The sequence below is a fragment of the Balaenoptera acutorostrata genome, chromosome 2 (assembly GCF_949987535.1).
Source record: "Balaenoptera acutorostrata chromosome 2, mBalAcu1.1, whole genome shotgun sequence".
NCBI lineage: Eukaryota > Metazoa > Chordata > Mammalia > Artiodactyla > Balaenopteridae > Balaenoptera > Balaenoptera acutorostrata.
Window position 1 is genome coordinate 104,911,648 of NC_080065.1, and position 25,926 is coordinate 104,937,573.

Consider the following 25,926-nt stretch of genomic DNA (forward strand, 5'->3'; position numbering starts at 1 on the left):
TATCCTTCAAAAGTGAAAGAGACTAAAGAGAATAAAAAAACAAGCTAAAGACTGGGAAAAAATATTTGCAAAACACATATCTGATAAAGAACTTGTTTCCAAAATATTCATGGAACTCTTAGAACTCAACAACAAGAAAACAAAGAACCCCTCCCCCCAAAAAAAAGAAGAAGAAAACAAAGAACCCAATTTAAAAATGAGCAAAAAATAAGAACAGACACATCACCAAGGAAGACAAATAAATGGCTAATAAGCAAAGGAAAAACATGCATAACATCATAAGTCATTAGGGAACTGCAAATTAAAACAATGAAATACCCTATACACCTATTAAAAGAACTAAAATGCAAAAGACTAACAATAATAAATGCTGGCAAAGATGTGGAGCAACAAGAACTCTCACTCACTGCTAGTAGGATTGAAAAACGATACAGCCATTTTTGAAGACAGTTTGGAAATTTTTACAAAGCTAAAGACAGTCTTACCATACAATCCAGCAATTATCCTCTTTAATATTTACCCAAATGAGTTGAAAACTTATGTCCACACAAAAACCTGCACATGAATGTTTATAGCAGCTTCACTCACAACTGTCAAAAACTGGAAACAATGAAAATGTTCCACGATAGGTGAATGAAAAAACAAATTGTGGCACCTACATACCATGTAATATTATGTAGTGATAAAAAGACATGAGCTTCGGGCTTCCCTGGTGGCGCAGTGGTTGAGAATCTGCGTGCTAATGCAGGGGACATGGGTTCGAGCCCTGGTCTGGGAAGATCCCACATGCCAAGGAGCAACTGGGCCCGTGAGCCACAACTACTGAGCCTGCGCATCTGGAGCTTGTGCTCCGCAACAAGAGAGGCCGCGATAGTGAGAGGCCCGCGCACCGCAATGAAGAGTGGCCCCCGCTTGCCGCAACTAGAGAAAGCCCTTGCACAGAAACGAAGACCCAACACAGCCAAAAATAAATAAATAAATAAATAAATAAATAAAAGCTAATTTAAAAAAAAAAAAAAAAAAAAAGAAATGAGCTTCAATCCTCCCAGACATTTGGGAAAAAAAGGAGAGGATGAAGAGATGGAACACAGGGGATTTTTAGAGTGAAACCATTCTGTATGATCTATAATTGTGGGTACATAACATCATGCATTTGTGAAAACGCATAAAATGATACAACCTAAAGAGTGAGCCCTAAAGTAAACTATTAACTATAGTTAATGATAATCAATCAGGGACTTCTCTGGTGGTCCAATGGTAAAGAATCTGCCTTCCAATGCAGGGATGCAGGTTCGATCCCTGGTCAGGGAACTACGATCCCACATGCCACAGAGCAACTAAGTCCGGGTGCCACAACTACCGAGCTCACGTGCCTCAACAAGAGAGCCAGCGTGCCACAAAATATAGAGCCCACGCACCCTGAAGCCCATGCGCCGCAACTAGAGAGAGAACACCCACGTGCCACAACTTGAGAAAAGCCCACGCACCACAACGAAAGATCCCACATGCCTCAACGACCCGATGCAGCCAAATAAATAAATAAATAAATAAATAAAAATTGATCAATACTGGTTCATCAACTGTAATAAATGTAGCACACTGATGTAAAACTGTGTGGGAGGAGGAGTATATGGGCACTCTCTTTACTACCTGCTCAATTCTTCTATAAACCTAAAACTGCCCTAAAAAACAATCTATTAATTGTTTTAAATAATTATTATTATAAACCAGTAAGAATGCTATTACCTCATTCTGTAAAGAAAAAATGTATGTATGTCTACCTACACAAAGAGAAAGTTTATCTCAGTGTGGTAGAATTATGGGTCATATTTTGTTTGTTTGTGCTTTCCTAAATTTTCTATAATGAACATAAACTACACATAATGCTTTTTTAAATTGTAAGGAAATTTTTTTAGCTACTCAAAAAATTAAATACTTTTACAAAGCTCACGCCACACAGGTATGTGAGGAACAGCATTAAAAAAAATCTAAACTACTTACCATCAGGCAAAATGTTCTGGGTCAACCGTGATCCAGCAGTAGGGGCAATAGTGTTACAATGAATGTTGCTTTTCTCGCCTTCAACTGCAAGACAATTTGAAAGGCCCAGAAGACCCAGCTTTGCAGCACAATAATTTGCCTGGCCAAAGTTGCCATATATTCCTGAAGCCGATGAAGTCATGATGATCCTAAAAGGAAAATCAATCTCTCAACATCATCTTTTCTATATTTTGATACTGTTGCAACTCTAAGCATTTTTTTTTCTTTTTCATTACTATTATACCTGTCAAAAGCAACTCTGTATACTGCCATTAGGTTCTTAAAGTCATGATTCATATATCTAAATTAATATAAATAATAAAAGTAATCTCTCAAAATTCAACTGTGAGATTTTATTGTTTTAGAAAGAATCCCTGGTCAGGATCAAATGAATTCAAGTGTAAGAATGTATATTCATTATGTACTGAAAACAATAAGTATTTATAAACATAAAATAAACTGCCAATTTACAAGTTAAAATTTTAGTAAGAAATATTAGATCATGAAGTTCTAATTCTTTAGTCCTCAGAACTTTGCTCCTTTCCCTTTCTGGATAATATTAAATGCCTCATATTAAATAATACCATCTCATAATCTGACCTAATCTCACTTACTCTACTTAGTAGAACAAGTAAATCCTATCATTGACTTTCAGAAACTGCTAGTATCAAGATATACTAGAACTCTCCAATAAGAACAGATATCACACGCAATTTACTTCTAGTAGATGTGTGTGAACCCTGAGTTAACAGGAATAACTTTTATGTTAGAGAGCATGGGGCCACTTACTAGGTCTGCCACGTCTGAGTCACACAGACGCAACTATAAGAGTCTTACCGTTCCTAGTTTACAAAGACTAACTCATGTCTGACCAGTGTCAGCCAGTAGAAAACAGCCACTCATCTCTCCCCAGTTGGTCACTGGGCACAAAAAATGATATTTTGGTTAGAGAATAAAGTACTGCTGAATCCTCAATGTTTGTACTGCTAAAATATCAGAGAATAGCAGGAGAATCATTAATAATGAAAAGTAGGAGGTGAAAAGAAATACTAAGTTGTCCAGCTAGCTAATCTATGACTGACACCAATGTAACGGGGAGGCATCTTCCAAAACTACATTTAAAAAGCCTGTGCATATCAGAAGGTGTATTTTTCAACGTCAAAGCAATTCTTTTCCTCTGGACATAAGAACCCACACACGGCATCTCCAATCCCCCTTGACAGCCACATACAACTCTACCTTCCAAATTTCTGTTTCTTCATGTGATCCCACGCTGCCCGGGTCACCAGGAATGAGCCCCGCAAATCAACTCTCTGGATGATATCTAAAACAAGAAATTTTTTTCAGGAATATTGTCAAATTTAGACAGACCTATCTCAGAATCAACATAAGCAAAGACTTACTTATACAAAGATGTTCATTTTATACCTAGCATTCAAAATCAGCTATTGTCACATTGCACTCTGAGTAATCATTTTTGCTTTAGTTCCAGTTACATAACCAATCAATAATTCATACCTATTTTGCCTATAATTTATGATTAGATTATTATCTAATATATCTAACTTTATCATAAATATAATGCCACCTAAATACGATGCCTATGCATATCTAAGTGCAATGCCATCTTTAATTTTTGCCTATTTTATATAAAAATTCATAATACAAATAACCAAGAATTTTACATATATAATTGGGACTCAACACAAACGTTAGTTAAAGCATAATCAAAAACCACTCAGTTCTTCATCAAGAAATGTTTATAAAATGTTCAGTATATCCCTAAATCCCTATTTTTAACAGGATTTGCAAATGAGTTAGAGAGAGCTGGGGGTCGGGGCGTGGAGGTGTAGGAAAGAGGGGGAGGGAAAGAGGGAAAAAGAGAGACAGAGAAGCCTGCTTTCTGAAATGTCAATCTAATGAACAGACAACTTGGAGGATGATGCAGATAAACAAACAATTCCAGATTTAATCTTACTCTGATGAAACCAGAAGAGGACACACTCCAGCCCCATCAGAGCTCAAAGCAAAGCACCGACTTAAGTCCCCTCTGCCAACAAATTCTATCTTTCTCAGCTCCTTTTTTTCTCCAGTTATTACAAGGGAATTGGAAGCTAAAAGCCGTCTTTGCTTAATTCTAAGTCAGAAAGATATCTTCCTTCTTCCAAAAGAACTTCTGGCAATATTTCCCAGAAACACACTCTATAAACAATGATGTAATTCATCTCAGTTACCATGCCTGCCACCGTCGCAGCCACCAATGCTTGTTTTAGTTCTGATAGCCAATGAAAGTAAGGGCAAAAAAGAGCAAACAGGATAAAAAAATTTTATAACTGTGACTGTTCATCATCTAAACTCAATCTTTCCAACATGACATTCCTAATGGAAATTTTTCCTACTTATTAGAAGTTTCAAAATTATATCTAGGTTTTTCCCACCCAGTTCTCAGATCTCCATCGTTTTTAGTTTTTGTTTTTTAGCATTTCCTTTTGATTTTTTTAGCATTTCCTTCTGTCTGCTTACAGTAGTCATAGCCTACTCTTGCTCTTGAAATAAGAATCACACAGCCAGACAAGCATGCAAAAGGCTGTTAGAAACAACTAATACTGCAAGAAAACGCTGACAATCTCTCAAAGAGAAAAAGGGAAACGAACGAAAGTCACAAAAGCCTTTTCTTCCAACTGTTCATTTTCAGTTGTAAAGCTTACTCATCACTTATATTAGCAGAAGCAAAAATAGGTAGAAGCAAGTTTTTCCTTAAGTGTGGAAATGTATCAAATATTAGAAGGCTAAATGGATAAGTATGTTCCAGAGAACGTATATTTTAAATAACTTACCCCAGTCTTCATCACTTATTCTACCAAAGGAACGGTCCCTCAAAATTCTAAAAAATTGATATTATATATGTTGAGAAGAGAAAGTCAACACTTAAAAAAAGTTTGCATGTACATTACTTTATTGGAAATTTAAAAAGAAATACTCACCCAGCATTGTTGATCACAACATCTACAATATAAAAATATTCAAGTCACAAATATAAAAGCAAGCATATTAATTTGCCTTTGCTTACAACACATTTCTTTCAAAAGCGTTCCCTGCCTCCCCCCTGCCCATGGAAAAGTAGATATAATAGGTAACAAGTGCTAGCAGAACACAATTTTATACCTATAGTAAAAAAAAATCGGATTCACAAAAGCACAATAAGTACCCCATTATATCAGTGCTTTCCTCTCAAGTCTACATACCTAAATGTTTCCACCTCTACCTCCTGCCAAAATTCTGTGAGCTTATTTACAGAATTAGCAGTCACACAACTCTTAGGTTCTTAGAATTCAGTGGTAATCGTAAACCATCCCTCAATTAACTTCAAAATTCACTGGGAAAGTTAAAAGTTTAAAAGATTTTTCCTTGCCACTCAAAAGTCAAAAGCCCAGAAAGGAAACCATTAGAGTTAGAAACTGATGGCCTGTCTTCATACATAATTGCATTCTCACTATAAAATAGAAGGGATTGTTTCTTAAGGTTCAACCACCATCTTGTGGCTATTTTCACCTTATGACTTCAGAACTTTGTGGTCTCTATCCCTGTGTCAGACACTATGTGAACATGTCTCTCACAAGCTCAACCAAATATAGCTAGAAAAATATATATGCTAGACCAAAAAAAGGGGGGGGAAACACATTCAAACTACAAAAATTAACATTTTTCAGATTATAAACATGTTGGGCTTATCTGCAGTAGTTTCCCCCTAGTAATTCAATAACCTTTTACTAACAATGTATGGGACTAAGTCAGGAAAATTAAACAATATATTTGAAATGCTTGAAATGCTTCTTAAAAATGAAGATTTTTATTTTATATAATTCATCTTAATTAATTTGCAAGATACTGAATCATTTTCATCTGAATCATTATAATTATCTAAAATATTCCACTGGGTCCTCTATTGCCAAAATACGGATTTATTTTTTATTTTCTAAATATATTTGGGGTATGATTAAATTATTATAAAAAGGAAACTTAGAGAATACTTACAAGTTTTTTTTAAAGGCTCTTAAAGTACAAAAAAATATAAAACAAACTCAACACATACATGCATAAAAACTGTCACCTCAAGCCCTTTGTGGAATAAGATTAGGGTATGTAAAAAAATTAAAATTTAAAACAAATCTAAAAATTTGATTACCAAAAAAGAGTTTTTAATAAACAAAAGTGAAATAAAAAATATTTCATTAGAAAGGTAGAAGCAGCTCTGTTAGTACCATAAATGCAAAGAAACATTACCTATTCTTCCAAAAGCATCCAGTGCTGTCTTCACAACCTTCTCTCCTGCTTCCACTGAATCTGATGGAAAGGGAAATTAGGACAAAACTTCAGTAATATCCCTTACAGAGGACTTCTAAATTCTGTGGCTCAGAGCACATGACAGATACTATTCATTCAACAGAACTCATTTCCAAGGAAAATACATTTATATTGCAGGCACGTAGCAAACTAAAATATAAATGATAACATGTTACAAAAGAAATTTAGTCCCTAAGGCAATCCTTTAACCTACCAAAAAAAAAAAGAGAGAGGGGGTAAATGAGAAGTACTTGACAAATAATATCCAAGACACCATGGTCGAACAGAACTTTCTGTGAAGATGGAAATGCTCTATTTCTGCACTAACATGGTAACCACAAACCACATGTGGCTCCTGAAATGGGGCTAGTACGACAAATGGAATAATCTATTTTATCTCATTTCTGTTGAATTTTAAATAGCCACATAAGCACTTCCCCTTAAGGATGCAAATGAGACTTTGAGAGGGAGGGAAGGAGAAGCATGTTTAATTTGAAAAAGCATGTTCAATTCTGTATCACTACATTTGGAAAACAAACCTACTGTTTTTGTAATACTAACTACAAAAAGTAAAGCTCAATGAAATATTACGGATTTGTGATTTTCTGCTAATCAGCCCAGGAGAAGGGCTCATATCCCCAGAGCTGTGTGTCAAATGGTCAGCTGTCAACTCAACATCACCATTGCCTCTTTCTACTTCCTCTGCAATCACAGGCGGAGCCAGGTCCCTTCCCTGGGACCCATAAGCTCCTGAGTTAGATCTGCCAAAAAGAGATACTCGCTTAAAGGGAGGAAAAGTAGGAAGAGACTGTAAACGCAGGCAATCTTGTGAGCAGGCTGCAGATGTGAGACTGACAGCACATCTAGGTGAGCTCTTGAAAACCACCTGCCACAGGCTGAGATGGTCATCGACAGTTTCCCTGACATGCACCTGCCCAGACCTTCCAATGGTAAGTCTCTAATTCTTTGTATAAAACCCTTCACACTTGGAAAACCGAGAGGGGCTTCTGTTTTCTTGACTGAATCCTGATTGATACAGGTGGAATATCAAAACTGAGGGGCAGGGAAGAGAGTCTGAAATCTTTATCTTTACAAAATAGGTTTTAAAACCCCAGAAATTTTTTTAAGTTGAAAACATTTTTCTAGACTCTCAATGTGGAAATAAGATACTAAAATGTCTGTCTCATTATTCCCTTGAACTCTCAAAACAAATCATATCCTATTTCCTTTCCTCTAAAATTTCAGAATAAAGTCACTGGCAATCTAATTTTCTCCCTGGTCCATAAAAACAATCTAATTTGCAGAAAAGTCAGTAAGCACTAGCTTTTTAAAGTAAATCTACTCAAGAAGATTCCTTACAAATACTATTAGAATCAATACATCAAACATAAAGGTTGTATTTGCTGTCTTTATTTCTAATGCCTAACTTTGACTCTTACATTTTCATAAAGATAAGAAAGTTACATACAGCAATGATCACCTGTGCAGAATGTAATATGAAGGCTGGGTGCAGAAAGGGGGCACTTCACTTCTTACACTATATTACTTTAAGAAATGTTTTTTAAAAGCAATTTTAAAACGAAGAATTTAATGTTACTCTGTAGAAATACATAAGACCTTTTAGCTAAGGCAGGTCTTTTAAGAAAAGACCATATTCATATTCACATCTACAGTAATGTACTGATTATATCATGCGCTCATTATTAAAAATATTAAATAGACAACTGAATAAAAGTTAGACTCATGAAATAATCTACATCAAAAGTTTAAAAAATACGTCACTAAACATCTTTGGCAGACTTAGGTAAAATCTAATTTCATAATTATACTGGAATGCCAAGATATTTGCTCAATACTTATTAACATGAGAAACAGCATCAGTGGAGGAAATATAAAACAAGCAGTATAGTTCTCTCAAATATTGTACCATAGTTGGCCACTGCTCTTCCGCCTTTCCTTCTTATTTCTTCAACAACCTTATCAGCAGCTAAGGAGCCTTTACCAACTCCCATGAAGTCCCCTCCTAGATCATTCACTGCGATGCAAAAATAAACAAATAAGAATTCAGTTCTAGACCTTAAAAATATGAGTTGGAAATGAAATTATATTATTAGTGTATTTCTTCAGTCAACTTCCTAATTCCCTACTACTATATTCCCATCTTACTGAACACACCATGAGATACGTACTTTCAAAACATGCCTCTTTGTTTTTAAATATAGATATGAAAAAAATATATATATATATAGATATGAAGCAGAAAAATATATAAACACAGGTTCATGTCATGAAATTTTTAACTGTGCAATGCTTCTCCTTTTTTAGAAAGAAAAAGACCATGATTCAAACCACTTTTAGCAAAAAGAAAGAAAAGAAAAAAACCTAAAGATCACTTTTAAGATTAAATACACAGGAAAACAGTATGGACATTCTTAAAAAAATTACAACTAGAACTGCCACAAGATCCAGCAATCCCACTTCCAGGTATTTATTCAAAAGAATTGAAATCAGGAACCAAAGAGACAACAGCACTCCAAATGTTCAATGCAGCACTATTCACAATAGCCAAGATGTAGAAATAATCTAAATATCAACTGACAGATAAAAATGGATAAAGAAAATGTGGTACATAAATACAATGTATTTATTCAGCCTTTAAAAAAAGAAGGAAATTTTGCAATATGTAATGACATGGATGAGCTTTGAAGATAACATGGTAACCCAGTCACAGAAGGCCAAATGCTGCATGATTCCACTTACATCAAAGTACCTAAAATAGTCAAACTCATAGAATCAGAGAGTAGAATGGTGGTTGCAAAGATTAGGGGGAGGAGAAAATGGGGAGTTGCTAATCGGTGGGCATAAAGTTTCAATAATGCAAGATGAATAAGTTCTATAGATCTTATCTGCCATACAACATAGTGCCTGCAGTTCATAATACTGTATTGTACACTTAAAAATTTGTTAAATGTTCATATTAAATGTTCTTACCATAATTAAAAAGAAAGAAAGAAAGAAAGAAAGGTTAAATACACAATGTGAAATATCTTCTCCACGTCAAGAAGGTCTTTGTTTACAGGAATGGTGATAAAGAACAAGCACGGGGCTTCCCTGGTGGCACAGTGGTTGAGAACCTGCCTGCCAATGCAGGGGACACGGGTTCGAACCCTGGTCCGGGAAGATCCCACATGCCGTGGAGCAACTGGGCCCGTGAGCCACAGCTACTGAGCCTGCGCATCTGGAGCCTGTGCTCCGCAACGAGAGGCCGTGACAGTGAGAGGCCCGCGCACCGCGATGAAGAGTGGCCCCCGCTCGCCGCAACTGGAGAAAGCCCTCGCACAGAAACGAAGACCCAACACAGCCAAAAATAAATAAATAAATAAATTTATAAAAAAAAAAAAAAGAACAAGCACAATATTAAACTCTTGGAGAAGCACACGTGAATTTTTATAAAACATAGTGTGTCATGGTCTACCAAAAAAAGAAATAAAAACTATTTATTGAAAGAGGTCAGAAATTACATACACAACTAATATGTGTTCAGTCATTAATTTATAGCATATATGTAATTTATATGTTTAACAACTGACCACACTTACCACATAACATCTCCCTATATCCAATTATATAGATACAAACATTAATTGCACATTTACTATTTGCAAGGAAATCTACAGAAATCTACAGATGTATAAGAATGGTGCCTATCCTCAGAGTTTATAATCTACTGAAAGTTAAGTATGTGGTAACTACACTAATGCACTAATTGCATCATAAAGTTTATAAAAGCCAACATAACTAAATAATATGATAACGAAGGTAATTTATACAATAATTTAATTATTTACAAAATAACATGCAAAAACAAATGAAAAGATATATAGATCAATGCCAAATAACTTGGAAAAAACAGAATTTCAAACAAATACCTGGGATAAAGAATTAATTTGCATTGCAAAGTGATCATTTTTGTAGGGTTATTGCACACTGTGCAGAATATAACAATTTAAAAATTACTAATTAATAAATGGCATAGAGGTATATACTAAAATTTAAAGTCTCTTAATATTACCAAATTGATAATTACCATACCTGGGGAAAAAAGAAAAACCCACAAGATCTTTTTTTCTTTTCAACAATGGTTCTCTTTTGGTGGGGGCTGGAGTGAGGGCTGCAAGTGGGGTTGGGTGGTAAAGGGAGATACAGGGATGGTACCAAGCAAAGCTAGCCTAATGTGCTTTTACTCTTAAAGGAAATGAGTTTTTCAAAATGTGGACTGGGATATATTTTTTCTAACAATATAGTCTTAACAGCCTTACTGCAAATAAAAAATGCCGCAAAGACACAAAATAATGGGGAAAAGGCTTACATTATCCGTCAGAGATTAAAAAAAAAAAGTGTTAAGCTTCTCAAGACTAAATTCCTATTAATTATTCATTTCTGTACAATTACTCAAATGACAGGAAACAGTTTTTAAAAATCAAGATTTTAAAACATGCGGCTAACAGTCTATTAAGACCCTTTTTAACTAAGCAAGGGAAAGTTCAAGAGCAAACTGGCAAAGGCCATACTTAAGTAAAGAAAGAATTGTTCAATTGTGAAATGAAACACTACCCCCAAGTGGAAACTGTTCAAAGTGCAACCAAGTGCAAGCAAAGGTAAGAACTGAAGACTGTATAAATAATTATTGAGATCAATGATGTGCAGTGAAACAGTTTCAGAATAGATTTATTCAAGACAAGTCTCTACCTTAGAGAGTACAAACTTAACACTGACCCCACTCAGTTATCCCACTATCACCAGAGCTAAATCACAGGGATTTCAGGCTTAACTAGAAAAGCACTGGTTACACGCTGAAGGGCTTGGATAGCAACAATGTTCACAGATTGTATACAAAGAGAAATGTATCCACACTATGTGACACTGTTCAGCTTAAATATATGACTAAAATTCTAATCACAATAATATTTTAAAATACCATTACCGCCTTATACTGGTATGTATATACTTTACATTTTCAAAGACCCATCTATGTACATTGCTGCATTTGATCTCCATACAGCTTTTTAGGAGTTTGGCAGGAACAGTTGTTCCTATTTTCGCAGAAGAGCAAAGTTTAGGAAAGGTTATGTAACTTGTTCCAGGCTCCAAAGCTTGTCCAGGCTCCAAGGCTGTATGAAATGGCAAAATTCAGACTAGAACCTGGACCTACCACAATACCACTCTGCTCCTCTAATGCTGTAAACAAGTTTCTTTTATCCTAATTATTTCCACTAAAAAAAAAAAAAAAAAAAAAATCACATGTGCTTGGGGAGAATATAGAAGGAACAGTAAATCAGCCACCCCAGTCAAACAAATAGCTTTAAATTAGGGAGTAAAAATGGTTAAGATTATGATAGTTAAGGACAGAGTCTTTTCAGCTAAAACCATCAAAATATCCCCCAAAGTGATATATTTGTAAATCCTCCATATAAAATCCAGTTTATAGCTCTGAAGAGTTTTGTTTTTTTTTTTAAGATGTAAAATCTTTTTCCTATTTCTGTCATTTTAAATAAATCAATGACTTGGATAGTCTACTAAAGACTACATAAGGTTTTTTACTAAAAATCCACCCCAAGATTTTACTAAATACCTGCAATATGCTAACCACTAGAGCAGGGATATAAGAATCCAGAGAATTCTAAAACACACTTGGAGCCTGTAAAAGTACTCTATTAATAGGTAAATGGATACCTAAATACAAAGTATCAAGTTATCAGCTATCCAAGCCTGAAAACAGAACCATGTTTGTGACAAGGCCTGTTTCCCCATATCCTCCCAACACTGGACATCATCATTCTTTTCAGTATAACAATTAAATGATTACAAGTTGTAGCTCATTATTTAATTTACATTTCTTTGAGCACTAGTAAGGTAACATTATTTTCATGGGCTTATTGGTCATTTATACTTCTTATTGTTTTGCCTGCTTAAATCACGTTTCATTTGGGGTGTTTTTCTTTCTTACAGATGTGTACGTGTCCCTTACTTATAAAAGATTTTAATTCTTTATATGTGTTGCAGATCATAAGTTCCTTTATTGAAATGTTGAAAGAGAAACAGAGGTAACATTGGAGCATTAATATTATTTGATGAGCATTACATACATTGTTTGCCAGTGTTTTGTTACATAAACCAGATTGAGAAATCTGGATTTGTCTTTAGCAATCCTATTTGTGTACAGGACTTTGCTCTCAGAAGTTGGTTTTCTTGTTCTTTCTTGCTATCCTTCAGCCCTGACTATTGGCTCCAAAGACTAGAGCAAGAAACATGCTTTGGGTCTCCTGATATCAGGGCTGCTAAACCAGCTGAGGGAATATACGTCACTTATAGTTTGATAGGAAAAAAAAAAAAAAAGCAAAGCAAATTGATTATCATCTTCCTCAAACTGTCCCATCTTCTCAACATCAGTTTGCTGGGTGAGTTATTTCCCAGGTACTCTTTCCTTTCTCCCATTTCTGAACAGCACATGTCACTGAGCCATCAAGGCTTGACATCAATTTCATTATGATTCTTCAAATGTTCACTCTGTTCCCACTCTGTATCCAGCACTGTGCTAGGTGCTTTAAGCTCGCAAGGTAGACAGTTTGTGCACTGAGGAGTTTCCAGTTCTTTCGAGGAATCGTTTACTGCCATTTCTTTCCTATTCTATAATTTCATGCCCAGATTACTACAGTTGCCTTCCCGGTGGTCTTCTGCCTCCAATCTTAATCTTTCCAGGCAATCAGCAGACTGTTGCTGGGTAATGGCCCAAAGGCAGCCTTTATACTACGTCATCCCCTTGCTCAAAATCTGCAGTGGAACCCTAATTATTCACTGCCTAACTTTCAAGATCCCTTAAAGTCTGCCCTCACTTTACTGTTTCACTTTACTATAAGTAGTTCGTCCTTTTTGCTGTAGCTCAGTGCGGGAAATTGCTTATATAGCAGTTTCTAACTTGCCACTTAATTATCAAGAGTAATAATGTTATAATGCTTTGTATTTGAAGAGTGCTTTATCACTGTGCTTACACATATTCGTGTTCATATATTTATTCAATCCAAGGGTTTGACACCAGCTGAGTCATATCCACTACCAATGACATATCTATATACGACTTTTATTTCCAAAGTAAAATGGTGCTTCCAAATTTACAAAATCAAAATAACTTGCATATGTATTGATTCTGTGAGTGACATCCTTTACAATGAGTAATCTGAGAAGCATATAAAAAGATGACACGGGCAATATTATACTACAAGTGTACTTATTTTTTGGAGAGGTTATTTACTTTTTTTTTTTTTTAATGCTTTCAAGAAATTCAAACCCTGCAGATTCAAAAAGTCGTTTTAATCCGTGTCTTACCCCAGAGGTAACTGCTATTAACCATCTCTTGGATGTTCTTCCAGACATTTCTGTTTTCTATGCTTGATGCCTTTCCTCCTATTTTGATAAAGTTTCCGATAGCAAACAATAGCATTAAGAATCATTTCATTGATTTTAGAGCTGTGGGCCCAATGGGGATTTCTTCCTGTATTCTGTTCATGTCCTGACTGCTACCAAAAAGTATTTAAGGTGGCTTAAATGTGCAAGGGCTATTAAAAAACGGAAAAATTAAGAAAACGTTACATCAGAGAAAGAGAAGCCTACTCAAACCATATGCTAATGGTAGTTACTCTATTTGGGGACAGTGTCAGGTTTACCCTCAAGCTTCTTGACAGCCAAAGAAAAGGCGGAAAACACAGAGCTGCCATACTATTTTCACGTTTGGTAGAAAGATACAATCACCCTAGTTCATCAGAGTCTTTTCCAGAATGGCCATAAATGTATCTAAATATTTGAAGACCTCCAAAATGTTGTGACAGTTTAGAAAGCAACGTCTTAAATTAGGGCTCTTTAATTTAAGGGACTTAATCTGTCTCAACAACAAGAAGGCATCAAAGGTCTCCTTAAAGGGAGAAGAAACTGAAAATGAGAGACTGAGTCCCCTCCAGAGTTCAGTCCTGGGACCCTATCTCCTGTTTATATGCACTCACCACCTGGGTAATCTAATCCAGTCTCCTGGCTTTGAATACCACCTAGAAACTGAAAACAGATTTACACAGCTTCAACCTGTCCCCTCAACTACAGAGTCCTACATCCCACTGCCTACCTACTATCCCCATCTGAAAGTCTACTGGGAATGTCCCCTCTCTGCGAATCCGGCCCTCCTCCAGTCTTTCCTATCTCGGTAAACCACCACTTTATCCTTCTCTCTCCCTTTCAACCCACATCAGCAAATAAGCAAATCCTGCCATACCTACCTTCAAAATATATCCAGAATTTAACTTCTTTGCACCACCTCCATCCCTACCACCTGTCTGAATCACCCCCATCTCTTATGTAGATTACTGCAATAACCTGACAGATCTCTCTGCTTCCTCTTCTTTTTTTTAACAAAAAATCACAAGTGTGGACAAGAATTGTTAATAGGATAATAGACCCCAATATGCCCAACGTACTTCTCCACTTCCACGCCTGCTCCCCTAGAACCTATTCCTCACACAGCACTCAGAATGATCCACTTAAACCTTAAATGAGGTCATGTTGCTCCTCCACGCTCTCCAATGGCTTCCCATCTCAATCAGGGTAAAAGCCAGTCCTTACTCTGAACTAAATGGTCCTACATGACCTGACCTCCTGTGATCTCTCATCTCTCACTTTGTTCCCCTAGACGACTTCACGCCAGCCTGGGATGCCCCCTAAGCTCACTTTGACATAATCTTGAGCACAGTGCCCAGCACACGGTAGGCAGTCACTATTATTCGCTTTTTACCCCCTTTACAAAAGGTTTTAATTCTTGATGTCATTTAATCCCCATCATAATCCTGGAAGTTATTAGGTGAGGTGGCTACTAATATTCAGAGGTCATGTAATTAGACAGCAGAAACAGGATTTATAGCCTGACCTAACTTCAAAGACAATTCACTTTCCCCACTGCAGTTCACCTTCTGGCTGTCAGGATCACACAGCGGTTAAAAACACAGGCTCTGGCATCAGACCACAGGAACTTGTAACTCATCTTTACCAGTGATTATGCAACTGCAGTACAGAAAAGAAATCATGTCGATCTTACTTCAAAAGATTGCAGTTTCAATTACCCAAAAATGCTACTCCTCCAGTTCAAGAATAGAAAGCATTCTGCCTTTCTTACTGTCCAAAAAGAGGTTCTCCTTGCTGGAACACTTCCATCTTCTTTGTGTTCACACCCTCAAGACAAAACTTAATATTCAGAGAACTCGATACAGCTCACCTACTGAGGAAATCTCAAACCTATTCCATTCCCAACATTTCCTTCAGATATGTGCGAACATTTCTTGAAAGATGTAACGTGTACGAAACCAAATGTCCCTTGTTGTAATTATCAGCCACAGGCTTAGCAGTTCTTATACCCAGATTTAAATCTCCCATAATGCTTTATATTACGGAATATAAAACATAGCAATCATATTTACATGAAGAGAATATCTTAAGTGATACCCTTAACTTTGGGCTTGGCCAGGTGATTTCCTTTGGCCAATGAAAGGTGAGTAGAAATGACATGCCACTTCTAAACAGAAGCTTTATGAGACACCAAGGGGATCCATTTTTATTTTCCCTCTGCTGGAAGAACAGCCATGATGAAAGTTGCTCCTTCAGCTGGGATCCTGAAATTAGTACGACACATAAAGCAGAGACACAGCTGACCAGAAGCTGAAAGGTCAGATAGGTATGAAATTACCCTTTTTTTAAAAAATAAATTTATTTATTTTATTTATTTATTTTTATTTTTGGCTGTGTTGGGTCTTCCTTCCTGTGCATGGGCTTTCTCTAGTTGCGGCGAGCGGGGGCTACTCTTCGTTGAGGTGTGTGGGCTTCTCATTGCAGTGGCTTCTCTTGTTGCGGAGCACGGACTCTAGGCACATGGGCTTCAGTAGTTGTGGCACACGGGATCAGTAGTTGTGGCTCGTGGGCTCTAGAGCGTAGGCTCAGTAGTTGTGGCACACGGGCTCAGTTGCTCCGTGGCATGTGGGATCTTCCCGGACCAGGGCTCGAACCTGTAACCCCTGCATTGGCAGGTGGATTCTTAACCTCTGCACCACCAGGGAAGTCCTGAAATTATCCTTTATTATTATAAACCATTGAGATTTGTCTGTTAACTCGGCATAACCTAGCAAAAGTTGACTTATATGAGAAACAAGGTACTCCATTTCTTAAGGTCTTACTTCTTACTGGCCTCTGAGCTAGTCATAGGATTAACTGATTAGTAATTTTTCCACAAACAAGATACTCTGATGTCATAAATCCTAGGTTTGCTTACTCCTCTTTACTATTTTTTGCTTACTCAGGTAAAAATATGCTGAGCAGAACAAAATTAACACAGGAGAAATGTTAGTGCACATGATACAACCTGGACTCAGGGCATCTGTGTTTTAAAAAAGTTAAAGCAGAGCGTAGTGGTGGTTAGGGAAAAACAAAACCCATTGGTAGCCCAGAAAGTTCACAGCTAGGTCACAGGCTAAAAAGTGGTAGAAAATATCAGTGAAAAGTTCTACATTTTCACATAAACTAAACTAAACTAAATCTGGCTCTCCAGCCTAGTTTGGTAAATATTTTTCCCAAAACACTAATTTTCTGCCTTTTTGGACTCTCACAAGCACTTGCTGCGATACCATCCCTGAGGCAATGACAAAATAAACAGATACACTGTCCCTGTTTACCTTTTTCTTAGAACTGAAAAACTCCAATCTGAGTTCAACAAATTCAAAGGTAATAAATAAATACAGGAAAACTGATCCACATAAACACATACTGCTGCAAAATGTTTTACAAAACAAGTTTATAAACTAAGATCATAACTTAGTCACAACAAAAAAAGCAGAAATTTATTCAACCAATCTCAAAGACACACCAACCACTCCCCAGCCAGCCCCACCCCCAGAAAAGGGCTACAGCAAACAATAAAGGAAGGAATGAACAAAGTCCCTTCTTTACAAAAGGCAACATTCTCAGAACTTTAGGAGATACAAAAGATAAAATGAGATACTTGCACTTACGGAATTGAGTGGAAAAGATGTAAATAAATAAAAAGTTTTAAGTATTAATAAATAAATAACAATATTTTTTTTTTAAGAAAAAAAAAAAAGTAACAACATGTGCCTTTAAGCCCTGACATGAAATATTTTGGGGAAAACCTGGCAAAAAAGGCGTGAACTATACACGCCCTGACCAAATACCACAATATCAAAATTTGTCCTTGCCCCAAGAAGTAGACTGGATTAACAGCCAGTGGCTATGACCTTAAACAAGGAACATCCAAAGTCGCTGTGTCCCTTCCATAAAGATATATGCTAGGTCCGGGCAGCCGAAGAGTGTGGTTAGCAAGATGAACAAAGATGCGCAGATGAGAGCAGCAATTAACCAAAAGTTGATAGAAACTGGAGAAAGAGAAGGCCTCAAAGAGTTGCTGAGAGCTAAATTAATTGAATGTGGCTGGAAGGATCAGTTGAAGGCACACTGTAAAGGTAATTAAAGAAAAAGGACTAGAACACGTTACTGTTGATGACTTGGTGGCTGAAATCACACCAAAAGGCAGAGCCCTGGTACCTGACAGTGTAAAGAAGGAGCTCCTACAAAGAATAAGAACATTCCTTGCTCAGCATGCCAGCCGTTAAGATTGAATTAGATTGTGTTGTTTTGTGGTTTTATTTCTGAAAGTAAAACTTGCCATAAATTAGGAATTGATTTCCCAATATAAAATCCTTTTTTGTATGATGGTATACAGTTTTCAGTAATGATGTATACAATTGTATTGATATTTTTCCCTAAATGTGTTATTTTAATAAATATCTCATGAATGAAAAAAAAAAAAAAAGATATATGCTGAGGAAGAAAAGTATATTCAATATCCTGCTTAGGTCTTCTTTGTTTAGAAAACCTGGCTGCTTGTTCAGTCTTTTATTACACATCTCCGTAAACAAATTGGGAGAAATTTGGCTCTCTGTATTCCCTGATAAGATGTAGGAAAACTCTATCCTTCTCAAACTCTTCCAAAAAATTGCAGAGGAAGGAACACTCCCAAACGCATTCTATGAGGCCACCATCACCCTGATACCAAAACCAGACAAATATACTACAAAAAAAGAAAATTACAGACCAATATCACTGATGAATATAGATGCAAAAATCCTCAACAAAATACTAGCAAACAGAATCCAACAACACATTAAAAGGATCATACACCACGATCAAGTGGGATTTATCCCAGGGATGCAAGGATTCTTCAATATATGCAAATCAATCAATGTGATACACCATATTAACAAATTGAAGAATAAAAACCATATGATCATCTCAATAGATGCAGAAAAAGCTTTTGACAAAATTCAACACCCAGTTATGATAAAAACTCTCCAGAAAGTGGGCATAGAGGGAACCTACCTCAACATAATAAAGGCCATATATGACAAACCCACAGCAAACATCATTCTCAATGGTGAAAAACTGAAAGCATTTCCTCTAAGATCAGGAACGAGACAAGGATGTCCACTCTCACCACTATTATTCAACATAGTTCTGGAAGTCCTAGCCACGGCAATCAGAGAAGAAAAAGAAATAAAAGGAATACAAATTGGAAAAGAAGAAGTAAAACTGTCACTCTTTGCGGATGACATGATACTATACATAGAGAATCCTAAAACTGCCACCAGAAAACTGCTAGAGCTAATTAATGAATATAGTAAAGTTGCAGGATACAAAATGAATGCACGGAAATCTCTTGCATTCCTATACAGTAATGATGAAAAATCTGAAAGAGAAATTATGGAAACACTCCCATTTACCATTGCAACAAAAAGAATAAAATACCTAGGAATAAACCTACCTAGGGAGACAAAAGACCTGTATGCAGAAAACTATAAGACACTGATGAAAGAAATTAAAGATGATACCAACAGATGGAGAGATATACCATGTTCTTGGATTGGAAGAATCAACATTGTGAAAATGAGTATACTACCCAAAGCAATATACAGGTTCAATGCAATCCCTATTAAATTACCAATGGCATTTTTTACGGAGCTAGAACAAATCATCTTAAAATTTGTATGGAGTCACAAAAGACCCTGAATAGCCAAAGCAGTCTTGAGGGAAAAAAATGGAGCTGGAGGAATCAGACTCCCTGACTTCAGACTATACTACAAAGCTACAGTAATCAAGACAATATGGTACTGGCACAAAAACAGAAACATAGATCAATGGAACAAGATAGAAAAGCCCAGAGATTAACCCACGCACCTATGGCCAACTAATCTATGACAAAGGAGGCAAAGATATACAATGGAGAAAAGACAGTCTCTTCAATAAGTGGTGCTGGGAAAACTGGACAGCTACATGTAAAAGAATGAAATTACAACACTGCCTAACACCATACACAAAAATGAACTCAAAGTGGATTCGAGACCTAAATGTAAGACCGCACACTATAAAACTCTTAGAGGAAAACATAGGAAGAACACTCTTTGACATAAATCACAGCAAGATCTTTTTCGATCCACCTCCTAGAGTAATGGAAATAAAAACAAAAATAAACAAATGGGACCTAATGAAACTTCAAAGCTTTTGCACAGCAAAGGAAACCGTAAACAAGACGAAAAGACAACCCTCGGAATGGGAGAAAATATTTGCAAACGAATCAACGGACAAAGGATTAATCTGCAAAATATATAAACAGCTCATTCAGCTCAATATTAAAGAAACAAACACCCCAATCCAAAAATGGGCAGAAGACCTAAATAGACATTTCTCCAAAGAAGACATACAGACGGCCACGAAGCACATGAAAAGATGCTCAACATCGCTAATTATTAGAGAAATGCAAATCAAAACTACAATGAGGTATCACCTCACTCCTGTTAGAATGGGCATCATCAGAAAATCTACAAACAACAAATGCTGGAGAGGGTGTGGAGAAAAGGGAACCCTCTTGCAATGTTGGTGGGAATGTAAATTGATACAGCCACTATGGAGAACAATATGGAGGTTCCTTAAAAATCTAAAAATAGAATTACCATATAACCCAGCACACACACACACACACACACACACACACACACACACACATTCAGACACCAGTAGCAAATAATGCAGGTTTCCATCCTTCTGGTCCTTCTGACCAACCAGATGTTGCTTTCGGCTTGATTAATCCATTCACACAAAGCGGGTTCACAGAACTCAGAGAAACATTTTACTTACTAGATAACCATTTTACTTACTACATCTTACAAGTTTTATATATATATATATAGACTCAGGAATAGCCAGATGGAAGAGATGCATAAGGTAAGGCATAGGGAAAGTGTCTAAATCTTTCATGGTCTCTGAGCATGCCACTCTCCTCATATCTCCACATGTTCACTGACTCAGAAGCAATCCAAACCCCCTCCTTTTGGGTTTTTATGGAGGCTTATTAACATAAGCATGATTGATTAAATCATTTGCCTTTGGTGAATGATTCAACCTCCAGCCCCTCTGACCTCTTCAGAGGGGTGGGAATGTAAGTTCCAACCCTCTAATCACTTGGTTGGCTCCACTAGCAACCAGCCTCCGTCCTTAGACACCTTTATTGCTCTCAGCACTTAGGAAATTCCAAGGGTTTTAGGAGCTCTGTGCCAGAAACATTGAAGACCAAATATCTATTTCCTATTATATCACACAACTACCTTCAATTTCTACAGCACTGCCTTCAAGAGGTTGCCCAGTCCGTATTTCAGTATTTCCAATGATAGGAAACAATTCCCCTCAAAGCAGCTTTGACATTTATGTATAGAACACTTAAACTTTAATTTAGGAAAAAGAAGGATCTTCCATATCCATGGGGCTTTCCCTATGCATCCCAGTGATACTCTTTGAAGACCGTATCAATCAAGAGTAAGCTTGACATTTTATTGTCACAAATAATTCCTCCAAATCTCAGGGGTTTAAAACAACAAAGGTTCATTTCCCGCTCCTTGTGCATGGGCTGCACATGGGCTGGCTAGGCGTTCTGCTCTCCGCTCTCCTCATTCCTGCCCCCAGCTTGACGAAGCCACCTCTCTCAGTCATCTTTGTAGAGAGAAAGAGTTCTGGAGCCTCACACTGCCAGTGTGAGTTCTGGCCCAAAAGTAACACACATCACTTCCACCCAAAATTGTTGACCACCATCTTCTTTTTAGGGAAACCACTGCCCAAAACTGCCTGCCCTGACCAGGCCCGATAGTAACCACTTGCACAAGTTATCTTACAACAGGAGGTCCTGGTAAGGAACGCGGAACTAACAAACTACCACCAACCGGAAGAATTCAGGAAAGGTCAAAAGGAGAGAGGAGACTCCAGTCCATATGTCCTACCAACCTCCCAGAATCCTTCTCGCTGGAACCTATCTTAGCTGAGCAATGTGTGCACCACCAGAAAGGATCCTGAGGCAGAATGATCGGCCAGAGACAACCCGGAAACTAACCCCATTACCATAAAACCTGAGACTGTGAGCCACATGGCAGAGCAGTTCTCCTGGGTTCCCTTACCCTGCTGCTCTCCGCCCGGACACCCCTTCCTAATAAAGTCTCTTGCATTGTCAGCACGTGTGTCTCCTCAGAAAATTCATTTCTGAGTGGTAGACAAGAGCCCACTCTTGGGCCCTGGAAGAGGTCCCTCTTCCTGCAACATTATCATGTGTCTCTCCATTTTCTAGACTCCTTAGGCAAAAATCATTGTGAACAATACTACTGAAGAGTACAGAAACCATACAGAAAAATTCTAATCCCTCCCTGTTAAATATGACACTTGACAAAACCATCAAGCTATGCATTCACAAAACTGGGTCTAGAACTCAGATCACTTAGGTCATGATTCAGAACCTTTTCCCACTATGCTATGTTAGGACTTTTATACCAAGACAATGTAGTTGGGTTAATAATGCCTTTACTTCATTTTTTTTTTTCTATAAATTGATTCAGTAGGGAGGCTTTGGAAGCCCCTAAAACACTTGCCTTAAACTGAAAAGCAACTGGAAAATAATCCCACTGCCTTTTGAAATGTTTGACCTAGTAAAGATGAGATGTCTGGGAGGCTTTTATGTTCTGAATATAGGGAATAAAAAGGAAACAATCTTCCTAAGACTTTAAGAAACAGGCGGAAAAACTCTTGACTCCCACTTTGCTATTTTGATTAGCTTGTTGACACTTCAGTTCTTTGAGTAATAGCAGTGGCAACAGCTAGAGTTTAGCCAAGATAAAAGTATATATAATAGTGTGGCAGCCCCTGCAGAACCACATACCACTGTAAATGCTTTAGCTCAATCCTATTTGCTCATAGGTCTGTGCAAAGTAACAAATGGTTCTGAAACACTTATTCCAAATAGCTTTCTTATTATTACTTTAAAGATAACTTGGCTGCCAAATACTTGCTCCCTGGTGAAAAAGAATGCATATATGGGAGGAGGATTTATGTATCAAGATATGCTGCTTATTTTGCTCCTGCTGATACAATGCACATCTAATGAATTAGAGATAATCTTCCTCTCTTCCCCAAATTGTAGTCAAATGAGTATGTCATTCCTCCCTCCCTTCAATTCATCCTGGTCATAGTTATTTTCTTTAAGAATATTATTCCCCTGCTCAAATCTTAAATGGCTTCCCAATGCGAGAAGAATAATACCTAAAATATTCAACCGAACATTCACAGCCCTAGGATTGAAGACCCTGCTGAGTTTTCCAGACTAAGTATAACACTCACCTTCTCGCCTCCACTCAACTAGGCCAGACTTCCCTCCCTCCATCAGAGGACAGTCACTTACTCAAGTCATTTCTTTCAAAAGTATAATTTTTCAAAGTTCAATTAAAATCCCACTTTCTACAGGAAGCCCTTCCAGATATCCCAGTGAGAATGGACCCAGCATTTTCCCAGCATGCTAGTTGTACCTCTGTGATAACTCTTTTCCCATTCTCCACTCGGGCAGACTCTTCATGAATGTGTCTGATTTCCCCCACAACATAGAGTAGGATCCCTTGTAAAGTAGAGGCCAAGATTCCTTATCTCTGGATGTTCCACATCTCCTTGCACTGAGTATGATCCCTAGCAGGACCCTGTGGGGCTCCTGGGCACAAAAGCCTATATCGGTGTCCCCCATTTCTTGATTACAGGAAATAGGCTTCATTCAGCCTCCATGACCTTCCCTGAGTTCCAACGAGAAGGTTCAAATAGTTGCTGATTAGGGAAGGGAGGGGATGCAGACAAGGGAGGAATAGTCAAAAGAAACAATACTGCAGCCTTGGGGCAGGGTCCTGGTTCCCCCTCAAGGGATACACATAACAATATCTTTGAGCTGTTTTGCAGATACTGAAAGCCCCACCAGAGGGGAGAAGTTAACTGCTACCCACAAACACACAAACCCCAGAACCAGTTGGAACCGTAAGGTTGATGATGCTGACTCCCACTTACCTCACCACCAACCAATCAGAGGAATGTCCATGAGCTGATCACGCCCTCCTCTTTGACCGATTACTATAAAACTCCTCACAACCCTCTCCGGGTCAGGGACACAGAGTTTTGAGGGCAATTGCCTGCTGTAGCCCCCTTTGCCTGGCAAAGCAATAAAGCTATTCTTTTCTACTTCACCCAAAACTCTGTCTTGAGATTTAATTCGGTGTTAGGGTACAGATGCCGGATTCGGCTTCAAGTATGAGCTCCCCTACTTGCTCCCCTATCCCGCAAAAAAACAAAAGCTTAAATAAATTGCCAAAGTACTCGATCTTCTTCCTCCCTAGGCCAAACAATGTCCTGACCAGTGGCCTCTCTTCTTTTTCCCCACACCAGCATAGAAATGCCATCTCTGCATTTATGCTTGCCTGTCACCATGTTCATGTGACTGAACAAAAGTGACAGCCCTGTTCATCCCATGTCCTGTGTAATCCACCCAACTCCCTTCATCTCCATCTAAAACTGTTTTTTACACTGCCTAAAATTTAACCATAGAGAAGCAGTACTTTGAATATTTACCCTTCAAAGATTTTTATTAAAATACAAGGAACCTCATGAGAAGTGGTGCCTTAATTTAAACCATCATCAGCCATTGTTTTAGCAAGGACTAGGGGAAAACAGGCTGAGGATTGGGCCATTTTTGAATGGGATTGGAAATGTAGAGACAGGAAAAAGAAGAAATGGTATCTGGTCAGGAGGTAGATGTTGGGGAGGTGGTGAAAAAGTACCAAAAATAAATATTCAACTTCCTCATAAATTTGCAACAGACGAAATCTTCCTGAGCTGGTGTCCCTGTGTGAAGCAATGTATTAAGGACATAAGACATACAGATCCACTGCAAATTAAGAATGTTAATAAACTGAGCTGAGACTCAGAGAGTTCAAATAACTAGGGTTGAGAAGAATATTCGAAGTTTATTTTTAAAGGAGCCCAGAGATTGAGGTAAAACCCACAACTGTAAAGAACACCTTTCCATCAGGGACTTAGCTTCTACGTATGAATTGTAAGTAAAGCAAGCAGCCTTAGAAAGCAGAATCAGATGATTACTGGTGCCTAGGAAAACCTCTGGCCTAAAGAAGTAATCTGAAGTTAGCCCCATCTTCCTCTAAACCCATTTGGTAGGGTTTTGAAAATCTCCTGCATGAACCTAATACACTTGACATGAATTCATGGAAGTAAATGAGGTTAACAGGATCTGACCGACATCTTAGTGTCTCTTCCAAAGGATGGGCAGTGTATCCATCATGAGGAAGGGAATATGAAATGCTCACAAATCCCATGATTAAAATGCCTCTTGGTCTATAAATCATGTTTCCCTGCTGTTCATAGCTCTGAAAAGGATTAGAGAGAAACCGACTCCTGGGTGTGACAACTGGGGTCACTGAAGATTAGATGTTGCCATGAGCTCACAGAGTCTGCCCTGCAGAAAGCAGTAAAATGATCAAACCCCCACTCCTTCTGCTGGAATATTTACTGTTGACACAAGAGTTCAGCTGTAGACTATGAGCAAAAACCTTCTGTCAATCACTTTCAGTCCTGAATTGGATAAAAAGAGCTAGAGATCTTGCAAAACAGTTGAAGATTGCTACCTGACAGGGAGCTGGGAGTAGTGCAACTAGCATATAGGTAATTTTTAAGGCTACTTTTAAGTGTGAAGCCCGTTGACTGGTTCTCCATCTCTTGGGTGCCCCGAAATTTCCATCTCACTGAAATTTTGGAAAAGAATTCAGGTTCTGTCTTTCCCCTGAGAGGGGAGGCAGCCACAAGCTTTACAAACCTACAGTTTGTACATACAGCAAAGTTAGATTCGCTTACTATTGGAGCCTGACAATACTTGATACCTGATAAAAATCATTGTCAAATAACATTTATAAGAACCCAATTGCATGAGATGGGGTACTATGTTGAGGATCACAGTTACAGCAAAGGCCTCCAGGTGCCCAGAGTTTAAGGCAAGCAAATGAGTACATAGGAAAGGCAAAATTTTTAAAT

General features: G+C 37.7%; 1 protein-coding gene and 1 pseudogene across 1 annotated transcript in view; one reads left to right on the forward strand and one right to left on the reverse strand.

Annotated features, from left to right (window-relative positions):
* The window catches only part of LOC130707158 (peroxisomal multifunctional enzyme type 2-like), a 96,702-nt gene that overhangs the window by 40,843 nt on the left and 29,933 nt on the right, over window positions 1-25,926 (reverse strand). The window contains exons 4-9 of the mRNA XM_057540380.1: window positions 8,312-8,419; window positions 6,325-6,384; window positions 5,025-5,046; window positions 4,878-4,924; window positions 3,280-3,364; window positions 2,002-2,189 (exon numbers count right to left, since the gene is read on the reverse strand). Of these exons, the coding sequence (XP_057396363.1) occupies window positions 2,002-2,189; window positions 3,280-3,364; window positions 4,878-4,924; window positions 5,025-5,046; window positions 6,325-6,384; window positions 8,312-8,419 (510 nt within the window). The remainder of the gene's footprint in view (window positions 1-2,001; window positions 2,190-3,279; window positions 3,365-4,877; window positions 4,925-5,024; window positions 5,047-6,324; window positions 6,385-8,311; window positions 8,420-25,926) is intronic.
* On the forward strand, window positions 17,785-18,095 carry LOC130707039 (transcription and mRNA export factor ENY2-like; annotated as a pseudogene).